The sequence below is a fragment of the Podarcis erhardii genome (genome assembly GCF_964252035.2).
Source record: "Podarcis erhardii genome assembly, chromosome: 10".
Classification (NCBI taxonomy): domain Eukaryota; kingdom Metazoa; phylum Chordata; class Lepidosauria; order Squamata; family Lacertidae; genus Podarcis; species Podarcis erhardii.
Genome location: NC_138500.1, coordinates 69,542,673 through 69,560,535, shown reverse-complemented (window position 1 = coordinate 69,560,535; position 17,863 = coordinate 69,542,673). Strand labels below are relative to the sequence as shown.

The following is a 17,863-nucleotide window of genomic DNA, read 5'->3' as shown; positions in this document are numbered from 1 at the left end:
TCCTCCTCCGCGCCGCTCCTGCCGCCGCCGCCGCCGCCGCTCCTCCTCCCTCCTCCTCCTGGCTGCTGCTTCTTCTTCCCCCGTTCCCTTCGGCACAGGCGAGCGAGGAGCCAGCGAGCGAGACACGGGGTTCGAGAACGCCGCACGTCATCCTCGGGACGTTCCGCCGCCCACACGGGGGTAGTGTCAGCCCTGGCTTTCCCTATCAGATCGCGCAGGCGCGGTGCGGGGAGGCGAAGCCGCTGCCCTGAAGAGGGCCGCCCGCCTCCTCCCGCCCGAGTCCGCGAGGAGGGGAGGCGCGCCGAGAAAGCGTGGGGGGGGGGAGGGAGGGGCGTGGGGGAACGGGCAGGGTGAGAGCTGGGAGGGAACCGAACCCACGCAGTCCAGTGACTAGAAGACCCCCGGGGATGAGAGGAGGCGCCGGCTGGACTCTCTTCCCCCTCAGCCGCCGCCTCAGGTGGCTCCGCTTCGGAGACCGCGCTGAGGGGACGAGGCTCGGAGCAAGGAATTGGGGTGACAGAGAGCAAGGGGGAGGGGGGAGGGTCGTGGACGGACGAGGCTCCTTCGCCCGCCTCAGCTGCTGCCCCTCACGCGCGGGCGCGTCTCGGGGTTTCTCGCCCTCCGTGAGGGAAGCGGGAAGAGACACCTGTCAAAAAAAATCAAACCCCGAAGCCCAGCGCGCGCTGCGTCGCGTGACTGGGGGGGGGGGGAGGGGCAGGGCGAGGAAAGTTTTCCTCAGGCTCTCGCTTCCCAGCGGGGATCGGTGGCTCCGGAGGCGCGGGCCAAAGAGCCTCCTCAGGCAGAGAGGCGCGCAGCTGCTCCTCCGGGGTTCAGAATATCATCCCGACCGCCGGGAGATGGGATCTGTTGTGTATTGAGTCAAAGGATTTTATATCTGTATTACTATTGTCTGTATTTGCATTAGGGTAAAGTAACTGCCTTTTGGTTCCAGAGGGTTCAGCTACTATTGGTTCATTTAAGCTGCTGTATTTGGATCCTCGTTCTTATTGGTTGCCTCCAAAAGGCAGGACTGTGATTGCCTGATATTGTTCCCTCCAAAATGTATCCTTTCTAGCTAGTTCCCTGTCCCTATAAATGTAGCTCTCCCCTCCTCAGTTTTCAGTCTTGTTGGTTTAATAAAGAAGTGTTACTAGAGAACTGTCTCCAGCATATTATGTCAAGACAGCTGAAATCACAAACCCCACGTCCCAACAGGATCTCTTTACAGGAAGGAGAGAGTCCGCTTCTTCGGAGCGCTTCCTCGCTGGCGTGGTTTTGGGTTTGGGTTTCTGAAATATAGACATACTGTAGTACATGACTGGCAGAATCCGAGACCAAGGAGAAGAGTTGGCGGAAGAAGAGTGGAAGAAATTTAAAGTTTATCTTCAGAAATATTGTAAAATGAAGGAATGTTAGAAAGATGTTGGGGGGGAAATTATGTGGTCTTAGCAGAAAGGATTTAAAGGATTAAGTAAAAATGAATTGGTGAAAGAGAGAATGTAAAACTACAGTATGTTAAGATAAATTACTAGGATAAAAACAAAGTTGGAAGGATTTGCTGGAATATTTAACTGAATTAGAATACAAAAATGGGAGGTGTGAGGAAGTCAAGGAAATAAGTGAATGTAAGTAAGTGAGTTAAAGGTTGGATTTGTTTTTTATCTCTTTTTCTTTTTTCTGTTTTTTGATGATGTTCTTTTTTATGGGTATTGTTTTTTCTTCTTATTTTTTGATTGTTATATATATTTTTTCTTTTTTTTCTTTTTTTCCTCTGTAACCTTTAAAATCTTAATAAAAAAATTTATTTAAAAAAAAATGAAATATAGACATAGTACATAACAGTTTCCCTTGCTCAACATCAAAAAAACGAAGATCATGGCCACTGGGCCCATCGCCTCCTGGCAAATAGAAGGGGAAGAAATGGAGGCAGTGAGAGATTTTACATTCTTGGGCTCCATGATCACTGCAGATGGTGACAGCAGTCACGAAATTAAAAGACGCCTGCTTCTTGGGAGAAAAGCAATGGCAAACCTAGACAGCTTCTTAAAAAGCAGAGACATCACCTTGCCAACAAAGGTACGTATAGTTAAAGCCATGGTTTTCCCAGTAGTGATGTATGGAAGTGAAAGCTGGACCATAAAGGAGGCTGATCGCCGAAGAATTGATGCTTTTGAATTATGGTGCTGGAGGAGACTCTTGAGAGTCCCATGGACTGCAAGAAGATCAAACACATCCATTCTTAAGGAAATCATCCCTTAGTGCTCACTGGAAGGACAGATTGTGAAGCTGAGGCTCCAATATTTGGCCACCTCATGAGAAGAGAAGACTCCCTGGAAAAGACCCTGATGTTGGGAAAGATGGAGGGCACAAGGAGAAGGGGATGACAGAGGACGAAATGGTGGGAACAAACTGCGGGAGGCGGTTGAGGACAGGGGTGCCTGGCGTGCTCTGGTCCATGGGGTCACGAAGAGTCGGACACGACTAAATAACTAAACAACAACAACAAAGGACCGGGATGAAGGTAAAACGCAGTCTGGAGTGAGGGGCATGGGCATAGCCAGGATTTATGGGGAGGGGGGGTTGGGGGGGACAGAACCTCAGTTAGTTAAGTATTTTGATTCGGCATTTTGTGTTTCTGTATTGTGGCTTCATCCCATGGACCGCCCTGAGACCTGCGGGTGTACAAATTTGAATGAATCAACAAATCAGCTCATGGGGTTTCATCCACCTGGGAAGGCAGCCCATCTAAGAGAAGGAAAACTCTCTTCCTAAACCTCCACTGCCTTGCAGGACATCTTCAGGAGAAGAACAAGCTAAGGAGTCCCTAAGGTGGTTGGGTGGTGCTGTGAACTGCTGGCAACTCCTGCAGCCAAGCTGGTGCCAAATGTCTTGCTCTGCTTTCCTTTAGACCACATCAGTGAGGCTGAGAGGGGGGTCTTGTTGTCTGGGCAGCCCAGGACCTCCAGACAAGCTGCCCAGACTTGTGCCCAGTTGAGGACACTTTGGTGCTGCCAAAGTAGTGGTTTGACTTCGGAGTTGTCTTTACACTTGGCAACAAAGTCACACTCCAAAAAAAATTAATGTGTGTTTTTCTTCTTTTTCTTTTGAAGCAGGCCAGAGCTACCAAAAAGCAATCTTGACATCCCAAAATTCCAATGTTATTTTGAAAATGGTCTGATGTGGTCAGTTAAGTAATCATGGCAGTGGATGGAAATGTGTTGAGAATGAGACTGCAGCAATGTTTACATAGGAAGCACCAGGTCAATGGACAGAGGAAGGGGTGGGGTTTGACCTGTTACGGGTGGAGCTTGGTGAATTTTTTGTGGTTCACTGACGAGTCTCTTGCAGATTTGGTTTGAGATAATTTATTTTCTCAGTGATACTGAAAATCAGTCGGGGCCTGCTGATTAAAATGTACTGAAAGGAAAAGCTGTGTTGGTTTTGTTTTGTTTTTGTGAGTTTTATCTTCAGAAGCAAAGAGCAGTAGGATTTACCAGCTTTTGGGGGTGGAAACTAATATTGTAGTTTGTGACAACTTTTGCTCCTACTGCATTTTCCGTTGACCACTGCTGGACTGCATCTGAGCCCTGTCTCTTCCATACTGGGCTTTCCTTATTTGTATACGATTTCTCTCCTAGAGACTGATTTTCTGAAGTTACTTTCCCCAAGTCTATATACCCATGTTAAATATTTACTCCTCTTCAACTGCTGTCTTTCCTCTCCCCCACCTTCTTCCATTTCCCCCATGCATAACCTTCTCACCTGGCCATTGCACAAAAATGGGAGATACTGGAGGATTTGGATTTAGACTTGTGATATTGCAGTGCATGGGATATATTGGTGTCTGAGAGACAGACTCAGGCAAGAGAACTCCAGACAGATTTTATGTCCTATGGCACACATTTATTGAAACTTTTCATCATGTGGAACAGAAACACAGATATGAGTTTGGCTGTTCTGCTGACAAATACTTTGGGACTATAGCTTTTGAATGGATATACCTTTTGAATGGACATTTATATCTTGATTTTGCGGGACTTGAAGGAAGCAGAGGAGATGAGAGACATACTAAATTGCATTGGCTATGCATTTAGTTGTGACAACTCTTTTCTTGCTGTATTTGCTGAAGGATCTGGCTAATTTCATATGCAGCTTAACACACCTGTTGTTGTTGTTGTTTGTTTTCCTGCTTTATTTGTTCGCTGTTTGACCAATACGGCATTTGAAAACGACAACAAATTTAGCAGGGACAGTACACAAAAATAAATAAAGAACTGCATAATCTTATCTGATCAACTGCCTGCTGCTTATGCATTTTGGAAAATTTCCTCAACACTCAGTTATCTTCCAGGCAACACTTTCAGAGTGCTTGGTAATGTCCATCAGGAAACAAGGTCTGGATAAACACTTCCTACAGGAAGTTGCCGCTGCCACTTTGGCATTTCCTTCCCTTTATTTGCCCCACCAGCACAAGGGGCTATTTGCCACTTCTGTCATCTCTATTGATGCTTCACATGTTTGTGTGGGTGAGAAGCTGGGGTGTGATTTGTCTTCCCATACAGATGAATGCTATTTGGATTATGAGTGCTTTTAAATTTTAAAATAGACTGTGTGTGCTATGTTTCCTAATGCTAATCACCTAAAAGGTTAATTTGAAATTAACAGTTTGCCTGACATTTTATCTATTCGCTATAGCACATTTTTTTAAAAATAAAACTGTACCTTTTTTAAATGGAAAAAATGTTTTGCAGAAAAATATAGTTGTAGGACAATGTCCATTCCATATTACTTTTAATATGCACATTCATATTTATTTTGGTTTGGTTTCTGCTCACAGGGCTTTGAAACATTGCAGAAACTGCAAGTCTTGTTTACTAGAGGCAAAGGTGGGGTGAATATGCACAGCACTGGCAGCAAACCCTCTTTCTCCCTTCAGCTCCTTGTCTCTAGGCTAAAGCTGTGGTAGGAAAACATGATTTCTCTCAACTTTCCAATATCTGAATTTGCCTTTGTTAATACAGACTGTGATTTCAACATAAAACAAGTTTTTCTGTAACATATATGTTTTCTGAGTGCAATCAATTAGATATTTTAGTCACATAGAAACATTTCAGGTTTTGCTGAAGCTGAGGTCAGCTGGAGCCTGACAGAGACACTCTGCCTTTTCTTACCCTAGCAGTGCGAAACTTAATCGCTGCCTTATTAAAATGAGCTAACACTGTGTGGAGTCCCTGCTCAGACTGTGCACTAGCAGCTGTAGCATTCTAATAAGAACAAGCTGTGATTTTAGTTTTGCCTTCAGGCATGGCAGACTGGAGAGAGTTTACCTTTTCAAAATTGGATGCTGTTTCCTGCCCAAAGCTTTTCTTAGTGGATTCAGTAAATGAACAAAGTGCAAACACGCAACCATTTTTGACACCTGTTTTGCTTTGCAAGGAATCAGAGGGGTTGCTAGTGGAGCTGGCTTTCAGTCTTCTGTCCTGATAAAATGAACAGTTTATAACAAGAGCACAGATGTAATTCTGCAGGAAGATAATCTATTGTCTCTTTAAAATCAGTATGAGGTGTACTCAGGAATTAGTATTATTTGTCTGCTAGCATTTCCTGAGTCTCAGGGAAGGTTGACAACCACATTTCTGGTAAAGTATAAAACCGTATTGACTCCCCAAAAGGAATGGATGGTGGTACACAATGCGCAGGAAGAACCAGGAAAACTTCCAGTCCTATTAGCCCAACTCTCACAGGAGGTAGGAATTCTTTAAAAACTGAAAGGAAGAGTCTTTGAAGCATTGTTGCACTAGTCCATGATAAAATGTGGGGAGAGGACATGCTTAAGCCAGAACATGCTTATAAAGTGTAGCAGTTAAGACGATGAGCTTGAAATCCCTAGTTAAAATCTCAGCTCAACCATAAACAGAGACTATGTACACATCATTATTTACTCTGGCTCCAGCAAAGTAAACATGATGTTTGCCATATTCTATAGCTCAGGCATAGGCAAACATGGCCCTCCAGATGTTTTGGGACTACAACTCCCATCATCCCTGACCACTGGTCCTGTTAGCTAGGGATGATGGGAGTTGTAGTCCCAAAACATCTGGAGGGCCAAGTTTGCCTATGCCTGCTATAACCTCTTGAGAAATACTCCTGTTTGATGTGCTTTCCCTTAGACCAGCTTCCATCGAAATTGAAAAAATAAGCTTTGGTTAAGCTGAGGTGTGTACTTTTAAGGCAGTTGTTGCACAAGTGTAGATGACAGCTTCATTGAATTAGAGTTTAGCTCAGGGAAACAAATCAGGTCATTTGCCTCAGGTGAATGCACCCCCCTCCCTCTCTGGTGCTGAGCAACGTAAGAATGTGACTTGAAACACGGCGGGGGGAGACAACCTTACTGTGTTTCAAGCCACTAATGTGTACATTGTCAGATTGTGCCATGGACAAGACACTTGTTGTTGACTTCAGCCTCTCATCTGTAATATGGACATCAAGCAGTGCCAGTACCAGGCTATTTTGCACCCTAGGCTAGACTAACTATTTGCACCCCTCCAAAGAAAGGCTAACTCCAGTTAAAAAAAAAACTGTAGAAAAAAATGAAAAGCACAAAACTTGAAACTTCTGAATTTATTCTAAATTGCAAGAATAAGTAACAGAGGTGGTGACAATTTTAAAGGTAAAGGGTAAAGGGACCCCTGACCATTAGGTCCAGTCGTGGCCAGCTCTGAGGTTGTGGCGCTCATCTCGCTTTATTGGCTGAGGGAGCCGGCGTACAGCTTCCGGGTCATGTGGCCAGCATGACTAAGCTGCTTCTGGCGAACCAGAGCAGCGCACAGAAATGCTGTTTACCTTCCTTCCTGCCAGAGCGGTACCTATTTATCTACTTGCACTTTGACATGCTTTCAAACTGCTAGGTTGACAGGAGCAGGGACCAAGCAACGGGAGCTCACCCCGTCACGGGGATTCGAACTGCCAACCTTCTGACAGACAAGTCCTAGGCTCTGTGGTTTAACCCACAGCGCCACCTGCGTCCCTGGTGACCATTTTAGGCATGTCCAATTGACAGATGATCACCAACGCATAGGGACTCGGAAGAGGGAATAATGAGGGTGGGGCAGGCTTATGTGAACTCACATGCACTCTGTCGACGCACGTGGGAGCTGGAAACAGAAACACCACGTGAGAAATGGTTGTTGCCTGTACAACAGGCTTTGAATATCTTTCTCAAATGCAAAATAAAATGTTTTGGCACACAAATAAGTTCGAATAATCTTGTGATTTGTGATGTTAAAATTTAAATTTCTTAAAAGTTCCAATTTCAGGCCCATCAAATTCTCACTTTGCGTGCCTTTTCCTTTGTAAATTTTGTCATCAATTCCTTCAGGTCAAGTGCTGATGCTTGGGCATGTTCAACTGATATAGTTGCTAAGCCACCTAGTCCCTTTTGCAACATGTTAGTTTTTATAAGTTTGAGCTTTGAGAAACTGCATTCAGAATATTAAATAAAGTAAAATATAAAAAAACCTAATCAGTATCAAACTGTGCCCCTCTGAGGTCTGCGTCCTAGGCATCTGCCTACTTGGCCTAATGATAGCACCAGAACTGAGATCAAGGATAATTATACTAATGAACTTGACTGCAGCACTTTAGTAAAAATTGAAATAGCAAACACAATACTCTTGTAGTTTGGTTAAAAAGAGTTGCCCGATTCAAAGCTGGTGAACACTCATATAAATGAGGGATTGCCTCTCTTCTCATGTGTCTGTCCATACTTTGAGTCATCAGTCCGAGGTCCTTCTTTGGGTTTCCCCACTGTCTAAGGTACAGTGGGTGGTTACATGGGGAAAAGCATTTTCAGGATGGTACCCCAGCTGTCAAATGCTTCCCTCGGAGAGGTTTAGTGGGCACCCACTCAAATTTGTTCCCATGCCAGGCAAATACTTCTTTGTTTCCCCAGGTGTTTTAACTTTGGTTGACCAGCATTATGGCTCCACATTTTGTTTTTCTGCTGCTTTTATACTTTTAAGCTTATTTTATTGTGTTTTTAATATGTTATTGTAAGATGTCCTTATAATGTGATTGAAGGGTGTGGGGGGGTGTACGTCTCACAAGGCAGGAGCAGTCAAGGCAGGTGTTCTTTCTCCTACATATTTCCTCCAGCTCATAGGGATAGGTGGATGATAGAAGCACAGAATGAACAAGCACAGGAATCTGCACCATACTCATTGAAAGCTCTAAAGGTTCTGAATATTCTCTGGCTTCCCTGTTGTTAAGAAATCAGAACTGTGTCTTGGGATTTTATGCTTTCTCCTGCAGCACCTTCCTTCTCTCCACAGCAAGATATTTGTGCTGCAATGCTAATGTGATATGTAGCAGAATTGCACAATTCTCTTTGCCTAGGAAGTGAGAATTCCTTATAGCACTAGATGGCGATATTCCCTAGCTCTCATTGACTATGCAAAAGCCTTTGACTGTGTCGACCACAGCAAACTATGGCAAGTTCTTAACGAGATGGGAGTGCCTGATCACCTCACCTGTCTCCTGAGAAATCTCTATGTGGGACAAGAAGCTACAGTTAGAACTGGATATGGAACAACTGATTGGTTCAAAATTGGGAAAGGAGTACGACATATTGTCTCCCTGTTTATTTAACTTATATGCAGAATTCATCATGCGAAAGGCTGGGCTGGATGAATCCCAAGCCGGAATTAAGATTGCCGGAAGAAATATCAACAACCTCAGATATGCAGTTGACACAGTCTTGATGGCAGAAAGTGAGGAGGAATTAAAGAACCTTTCAATGAGGGTGAAAGAGGAGAGCGCAAAATATGGTTTGAAGCTCAACATAAAAAAACCTAAGATCCTGGCCACTGATCCTATCACCTCCTGGTAAATAGAAGGGGAAGAAATGGAGGCAGTGAGAGATTTTACATTCTTGGGCTCCATGATCACTGCAGATGGTGACAGCAGTCACGAAATTAAAATATGCCTGCTTCTTGGGAGAAAAGCAATGGCAAACCTAGACAGCATCTTAAAAAGCAGAGACATCACCTTGCCAACAAAGGTATGTATAGTTAAAACTATGGTTTTCCCAGTAGTGAGGTATGGAAGTGAGAGCTGGACCATCAAGAAGGCTGATCGCCGAAGAATTGATGCTTTTGAATTATGGTGCTGGAGGAGACTCTTGAGAGTCCCATGGACTGCAAGAAGATCAAACCTATCCATTCTTAAGGAAATGAGTCCTGAGTGCTCACTGGAAGGACAGATCATGAAGCTGAGGCTCCAATACTTTGGCCACCTCATGAGAAGAGAAGACTCCCTGGAAAAGACCCTGATGTTGGGAAAGATGCAGGGCACAAGGAGAAGGGGACGACAGAGGACGAGATAGTTGCATAGTGTTCTCGAAGCTACCAGCATAAGTTTGACCAAACTGCGGGAGGCAGTGGAAGACAGGCGTGCCTAGCGTGCTCTGGTCCATGGGGTCACAAAGAGTCGGACACGACTAAATGCCAACAACAAGGCAACCTAGTTCTAATTTTCTCTAGAGTTGTGTGGCAGAGATGCACAGCCCCGGTTTTGTTATTTGTGTACAAAATGATCAGGTACGGCAGACCAGCAGAGGTCAGCAGAGGACAAATTGGAAATAGAAAACGGATTTTCAGGTGCTGTGTAGATGACCCCATGGAATCTATCACGTCATTGAATCTATCTGTCATGGAATCCCTCAATGGTGATTCCCCCGCCACACACACTTTTTTTCATAATCAGGTTAAGAATTGGATTCCTGCAGTTTCCCTTCAGGGATTCTTATTAATAATAAGGGAAAATGAAAAACGTGTGCAAAACAACACAAGGCATGGTCCTAAGCATGTTTATTCAAAAGCCCACCACTTGCTTATAAATATGTTTCAGAGCCAAATGGTCACAAAAATGACACTTTGTCTATTTGTGCAAGTATCTTATTTTTCTGAAGGTATGATAGTGTCTCAGTTCAGTTTTTCTATGAAAGAGCTGTGTGTTTAAAGCAACAAATACCTATTTTGTTTAATGGAGCTTCAGCGTACATTTGTGCCCTAACTAGACTTTCTCTCTTTGGCAGTTTGACAAAGGATTAATGTTTATATTCTACAATTGTGGGGCCAATCCCCTACACACACACACAAATGTTCCCACACAAAAATAATGTTTGTGTCAGAAATAGCATGAACCTCACCATGGCCAGCACAAAACAGTTTAGCACCTGAGGCGAACCACAAAAAGGTGCTTCCCCGCCAGGGAAGAAGAGGTGAGTGAAGGTCTACATGAGGAACAAGGGAGGAAGGACGCCGCTTGCCCGGAGCAGGAGGAGGGCAGAGAGGCGAGAAAAATGCAACATGGCCCAGCAGCTGCAGTGGCGGCGGCGGGGCTGTGAGGAGGGGCTGCCTGGCGCGCCCCCCGTGGCCCTGACGCACAGGGACTGCGGCGAGCGCTGAGAGCCGCTGCCTGCCGGACGCCTTCAGCCCGGACGCGCGCACAGCTCATCGGTTCCGCAAGACATGGGGCTCTGCTACAGCCTGCGCCCGAGGCTCTTCGGCGACTCCGGAGGCGGCGAGCGCCCCCCCCCGATGTTGCGCCCGGTGCGGCCGGCCCCCCCTGCACCCCCCACGCTACGCCACTGCATACACTGAAACCAGTGCCCATTCATAACATTTATTACTCATTCATTTCAGAAGAAATGAAAAGTTAATAGAGTGGGCCCCATTTAGTTGAGATTCTCATTCATTTCCAAAACTAATGCCCACCCCAACATACCCCCTACACCCCAGCTAAGTCAACCTTTGAGGGGTTTGAACTTGAGTCTCTGTCCTTCTCTAAATACAATACTATATCCATACTTCTGTTACTGGGAAGGCTTGACACCTTCTTGTGTCAAAGTGTATTTATTCAGTTTGGCAATATGTGTAGCACAGATTGATTTACAAAATGTCATTTAGACACAGAGATTTCCAGTTCTGTTGTATTTGCTATAATGTATTTCCACTTTTCTTTCCTGAATTTACTATGCATTTTTCTTGGAACAGATTTGCATAGTGGGAAGAGATTATTGACTCTTAGTTTTGCTCAATAATCCTGAGTAACAGTAGCTTGCTCCATCTCTACGTAAATATTGAAACTGCTTCAGGAAAGCAGTGGTGATTTAGTAAAGGACATGTACCTGTCGGATGGAATTTTTGTGCAAGTGCTACTACATAAAGTGATGAACATACAAAGAAGGCAGGGACGTCTTTCAGAATTGTCATGGCAGCCTCCTGAAGGTGGAAGATTAAAGTAGGACTATAAACAAAGTGCTCTAGTTGCTTCCAAGTAAAACAGAGGGAGGGTCTTGCTGATCCCAGTCTACACCCCACTTTGTCAACTGGTGCTTCAGTCTTAGTTTTCCTGCTCCTTCAGCCCCATGAAGAGCACAGATTCATTCTCTCAACCCTTGCACAGATCTTCTAGAAAACGGAGATTAAGCAGAGAAGTGGTGCAATGGATACTGGAAAATGTCCCATTGCTTTGTATAAGACTTGACCCCTTTCTTTCTTACCCATGCAAGCAAGAACCATCAGAAGCAACACTGTGCTATTAGTGAATCTGGTCAGCCAGCTCTCTTCTGCTCTGTCCATCCATTGACTTATGTTCCTGAGATACTTTTCCATCTGCATCTGGCAGTGGCTTGATGCTTCCACTTTCCAAAGGCTCATTACTCAGTTATCAAGTCACACATAAAAAGAGATCTGGTGAATCAGATCAAATATCAAGTTCTCCTGGTCTTGTTCCTCAGCAGCTGGTCAGTAGCATGTTGAATCTGATTTACAACAAGGGATAGAAGAACCCGTCAGTTTCTCTAAGATCCTCATTTTCCCAAGCTTATGTTTGCATCATATCCCACATCAGTTTGAAATTTTAAAAATTATGCACAAAATGCATATTATTATTATTATTATTATTATTATTATTATTACTACCCACTCTTCATGAGCAGATTTCAGAGTGGCTTACAACAATGTTAAAATTCAGAATAAAAATACTTAAATTGTTACATTCACAAGAATAGGGTGGGCCCTGAAAACACACATTTCAGGTGTCGAAGGCCAAGGTAAAGGAAGTGCACCTTCATCATCTCCCAAAATCTCATACATCATAAGGTAAAGGTAAAGGGACCCCTGACTGTTAGGTCCAGTCGTGACCGACTCTGGGGTTGCGGCGCTCATCTCGCTCTATAGGCCAAGGGAGCCGGCGTACAGCTTCTGGGTCATGTGGCCAGCATAACTAAGCCACTTCTGGCGAACCAGAGCAGCGCACGGAAATGCCGTTTACTTTCCCGCCGGAGCGGTACCTATTTATCTACTTGCACTTTGACGTGCTTTCGAACTGCTAGGTTGGCAGGAGCAGGGACCGGGCAACGGGAGCTCACTCCGTCGTGGGGATTCGAACCGCCGACCTTCTGATTGGCAAGTCCTAGGTGCTGTGGTTTAACCCACAGCGCCACCCACGTCCCTTTCATACATCATAGGTAAAGGTAAAGGTACCCCTGACCGTACGGGCCAGTCTTGACAGACTCTAGGGTTGTGTGCTCATCTCACTCTAGAGGCCGGGAGCCAGCACTGTCCGCAGACACTTCCGGGTCACGTGGCCAGCGTGACGAAGCTGCTCTGGCGAACCAACACCAGAGCAGCACACGGAAACGCCGTTTACCTTCCCGCCAGTAAGCGGTCCCTATTTATCTACTTGCACCTGGGGGTGCTTTCGAACTGCTAGGTTGGCAGGCGCTGGGACCGAGCAACGGGAGCACACCCTGCTGCGGGGATTCGAACCGCCGACCTTTCGATCAGCAAGTCCTAGGCGCTGAGGCTTTTACCCACAGCGCCACCTGCGTCCCTACATCATAGAGTAGTGTAATTACTCTACATCATAGAGTAGTGTAATTATTTACCTGGAAGACTGGAGATAATTTTTGATTGTTATTCTAGGAACATTTTATCCATTATAAAACCTCTGATGAAATCTTTGCAGGGAGTGAAAAAATATAGGCTGCAATCCTGACCCCATTTACCTGGGAGTAAGAACTTACTTCTTAGTAGACATGGGTTTAGATCATGTGTGGAGGAAACTCACTTAATAAAGCAGGGAAAGCTGTTCCTTTCCAAAGAATGAAGAGATAACACATTCTGGGAACCAGATCTCTGCTGCCACTGTAAAGTTGTTTTCTTCTTCATCATCATCATTTAAAAATCCAGCAGTGCTACAATGCTGTTCAACACTACTAATGTCAGACCAAACTTTTATTTTATTTCCTTGTGGGAACAGAACATCATTGAAAAACTTAGGCATGAGTTTCTGTACATAGAAACCTCACAGTTTCTGTAAACCTATTTAAGCAACTCTGTTTCCTTTGTGCCATTTGCTACTTCAAATAGACATTTGTGTATTTGCCAATCTCATCAGCTCAGGAGGCTGAGCAATTATACAGCAGTATGTAAACGAGTCAGTAAATAAACTGTAAGTACTGCAGCCTGCCAAATAGTTTAGTTGCCTTTCTTGTATGTCAAGATAAATCCAGATCTAATTGCTCACAGCATAAATCTCTTCTCAGGGCACAGATCAGGTCCATGTGTCGGGGAGAATTCTGCACAGCGAGTTCTGATGTCCAATTTTGCTGCTTCCCCTTTCACTGTCTGTTCTGGTGGGGAGAGGAAGAGAGATTACACGTCCTGTTAAATTTAAAGAACAGCAGGGTCAGAACAAACACCAAGTCTTGTTACCTTCTATATGCTGGGTTAATTTGGACTGTCATGTTTGATCAAGAATGTAATAAAAATTAACCCTTCTGTGAATAGTGCGAAGACTTACCTCTATTAAATTTATTAATCCATGAAGAAGCGCTGAGATAGACATGTGGAAATTTAAAGGCAGCATGATTTTCTAAGTTCACATTTAAGAAAGGAAGCCAAGAGCTCTATCCCTGGAGTTCTTCGTTTGACCTTTCTACAGGGCATGTCTAGCTGCACCTATGGCCTCTTTTCAAATTCTCTGGTTGGATCCTGCCTTATATTCAAGTCCTACAATCTTTCTAGCCCAAGCCTAGAATTAAGATCCAACAAAGAATATGGAAAGAGTTGCGAGAATGGGGGGAAATCTTGAGGAACAGAAGATATCTAGATTCTAAATTGTATGTTCTAAAATTAAGCTATACCTATACTTGATCACTCAGATTTAGTCCTATGAGGAAACAACAAGAACAACACTGCACTAGATGGACCACTGATCCGGATTGGTATGAGGCAAGTGTAGTTTACTGGTAACAGCTACAATTCCCAGCACCTTCAGTAGTAAACTTCAGTTCCAAGCATTCCTTAGGGGAAGCCTTGTTAATGAGACCTGTGAACTATTAGAATACTCTTCCCACCCACTGCCTACATTGTAAAGCATTGAGGTTCTTGCCTAATACCACTGATAAGAGGCATTAAGTGAACCATGGTTAGGCTGTATTTGTAAAACCGTTTAAATGGGAAAAAATACATCCATTACTTTAAATTATGAAATACAACAAGCAGTAAAGAACTGCATGCATTTTTTCATGTTGTCAGCCACCTTGAGCATGCTTTGAACTATGGAAGGGTGGTATACAAATATATGTATGTATGTCTGTTTTGGGGAATCTATTCTACCACTGTTTTTTTTCAAAAGCACTTTCTTCATCTATGAGATCCTTCATATACCCTAGAAAGAGAAGAAATAGATACAGTGGTATAAAATATACAACCCCCCCATAAATTCTCTTATTTATTACAGTTGCCCATGCCAATTTGATTTTAAACCATTGCCACCAGCAGTACATAAACTCAGCATTGAGATTACCCAACATTCCAATACCCCAAACTAATATTATAGATTTTATTTATCCTGTTGGCATTAAATACTGCTTATAAGAACCATCAAAAGTCTTTTTAAAAGCTATAATAATGATAAGCATAAATAAAACTGATTCTGTAAGCCTGTTTTAGTAGAACCATATCTTACATTCCCAGTTTTTGCCATGTGAATTTCTCCATGTTGTTTAAGACTGAAAAGAGGCCATTGAGATAATCAATTCTGGCTACCTGTAAACTTTCTAAATCTTCTGCCCTCCTTTCACTACTACTCTATGAGGATCACTAACTTTGTGATGGATTGTTATCAGTGAGCCATTCACAAGATGGTAAACAGACTGATGTTTTAGAAACTGCCCTGGCTACAGCAGAATCTTTGTTTGATTTGTCACTCCTCCATGATAAGGAAGAAATTGAGCAATGAGATTGAAGTAGGCTAGGAGAAAGATATCTCAGTTTGATCATGGATGGCCACATTCAAAGAAAGACTCAGGACATGCTGTGCTTTTGCCTCCTTTTGTTAGGAGAAATATATGGTAAGGACATAATTTTATTCCTAGATTAAATATGGAACACTATTTTGATTGTTCTCAGTAAATCTTTAATATTCTGGTAATCAGTAGACCAAAGCCCAGTCTTTCAGAGTCTCTCTTTGATTTTCTTCTATGAAAGGGAATGTGCTAAATATCTTTTTAACAGTTAAGGCTTAATTGATGGGGTTCACTCTCTCTTCCCTAACTGTGACCCCTCCTTCAATTGGGAGGCTGTTTTCAAGTCTAATTGCTTTCCCTGGGACAGGCAAGGAAGTGAAGCCACAGACGGAATGGCTAGGTCTTGCAGACCACTTCTTGAATTAAGCTATAACTAATCAGTGTAAACAATATTTTTGCTTCATATTCTTGCTTAAGAACATAAGACAGTGCCTTTTTGAATCAGGTCAAGGCCCACCACAGCCAGTCTTCTCTGAAAGTACATCAGCAGGTGCTGGGTGATTCACCATAAATTTGTCGGTGGCACACCAAGGACCGCAATCCAGCTTCTGCCCATCCTGAACTAGACAGTGACTTCCTAGTGGTTTTGCTATGGACTTATAGTGCACAATTGCAAACATGGGAAGTAAAGACGGATGCATTGCTTACTGGGAATAACCTTGTTATAGGATGTGGGGTGTGAGACCAATGCAGCTCAGTGTTGACTGTAGACTAGAGGGCAATGAATGTGATAAGTACTTCATACCCCCCCCTCTCTCTCTCTCTCTCTCTCTCTCTCTCGTGTGTGTGTGTGTGTGCGCGTGTGTGTGTGTGTGTTTTAAATGTTAGTAAAGAATTTCTTTTTTAAAAAAATATTTGGAGATGACTAACTGACTTACGGTACTTGCTTTTACATGGGGATTGATTGCATGGTTTCCCCTCTATTTGCTGTTGATATTGATTTTATTGTTGCTATAATTATATTAGCTGTTTGATATAGACTATTTAGAAAGGCCATTTGACTAGATGCAGCATTTAGGTTGCACACAACAACATTTTATTCTAGAATCAATGGAGACTGAGTATTTTTACTGCCCTATGTAGTACACATATAATTTAGATCTATTGCATATTTTTTGCCCCTGAAAAGCACTTATTGATAAACTGGTTTCACACATTCCAAAAATAAAAGCTCATTGTAGATTGATTCTGTATTACCCAACAATGTGTGCATTTGAAAATAGATGCAGGCAGTCCCAGCAGTGTGTGTGTGTGTGTGTGTGTGTGTGTGTGTCCCCACACCTGCACAGTGATATTGTAGGTGGGCATATACCAAGATCGCAAGCACCCCTTCACTCACCTGGGACATCTCCAGGGAGAAAAATATATGGGTAACCTAATCAAGGGAATGGTTTTCAAAGTCACATCAAATAACCATGTCCACTTTTGTGGACAGCAGGATCTAGAATCTATATGGATTGAAAGCAGCGTATTGAACATAAGCATGAATGATACTGGACTGAGAAAAACTACATTTTTTGTGCTATGAATGGGTTAATGTTTTTGCAGTCATAAAGCTTAAGGTAGACAGATGGATATAGTTAGAAAGCAAAGTGGTTTCTATTTCATGGGAAGATACTGTTAAGACAAAGTGTACGTTGTCGACCAGTCTGCACTTAAAAATAATATTTCTGAACAATATATGCTTTGATTCTCTGTAATCTGCAGGGGGAAGAACACTGAGTTTTTCTGGCTTACCTGATACAGCCAATGTAACAGAAAATTCTCCAGCTGGTACTGTGGTGTATACTTTCAGTGTTGATTTAACCCCAAATGTTTCAGTGGCAAGCGGATATCCTAAAATAATAAACTCAAACCCACTCACACAAGCTTTTGCTATCAACCCTAGATCTACAATTCTGTACCAGGTAAATATTTGCTTAGTCTCAAAATCTTGCCCGTCAGATTCTGGTGGTGGAGGATACTGTTATAACATCAATAACTTTTTTTCCTTTAATAATAATCTTCTTCTTTGGCGATCACTCATAGCCGAGTAAGATTGTCTTCCATATACACGGTTTTAACAGTGGAGGCCAATTCTGGATCCACACGTCCTTCCACAATGGGGAATTTCTGGGGTTTTCACAATGGGGTTTCTGGACGGGAGCTTATCATGGTGAGGGTTTGCCAAGCATGCCTTCCTCTTAGCATGTTTCTCCCTTTTGCCCTGAGTTTGAGTGTCTTCAAAGCCCATGACACCTTTGGTAAAGGCTATTCTCCAACTGGAGCACTCGCAGGCCAGTGTTTCCCAGTTGTCGGTGTTTATACTACATTTTTTTAGATTTGCCTTGAGAGAGTCTTTAAACCTCTTTTGTTGACCACCAGCATTACACTTTCCATTTTTATATCAAATAATAATTAACATGAGTACCATCGATTTCATTAGGAACTAATTGCAACTCACTTATTCTGGGTCTAACCCAATGTTTGCTAATAATTACTCGT

At 43.4% G+C, this 17,863-nt stretch overlaps 1 protein-coding gene across 4 annotated transcripts in view; it reads left to right on the top strand.

Annotated features, from left to right (window-relative positions):
- Nucleotides 1-2,303: 2,303 nt before the first annotated feature.
- CDHR3 (cadherin related family member 3) overlaps nt 2,304-17,863 on the top strand; it is a 41,377-nt gene continuing 25,817 nt past the window's right edge. The window contains exons 1-2 of one of the 4 annotated variants that reach the window (XM_081878467.1): nt 2,304-2,521; nt 17,087-17,286. Coding sequence is in view for 3 of the 4 variants with exons in the window: in XM_081878468.1 (XP_081734594.1) it covers nt 15,352-15,424; nt 17,087-17,286 (273 nt within the window). In the remaining variant the exon portion in view is untranslated. Of the gene's footprint in view, nt 2,522-14,956; nt 15,425-17,086; nt 17,287-17,863 lie in introns of those variants that run through there. The other 3 variants (XM_081878468.1, XM_081878465.1, XM_081878466.1) reach the window with 3 other exon arrangements.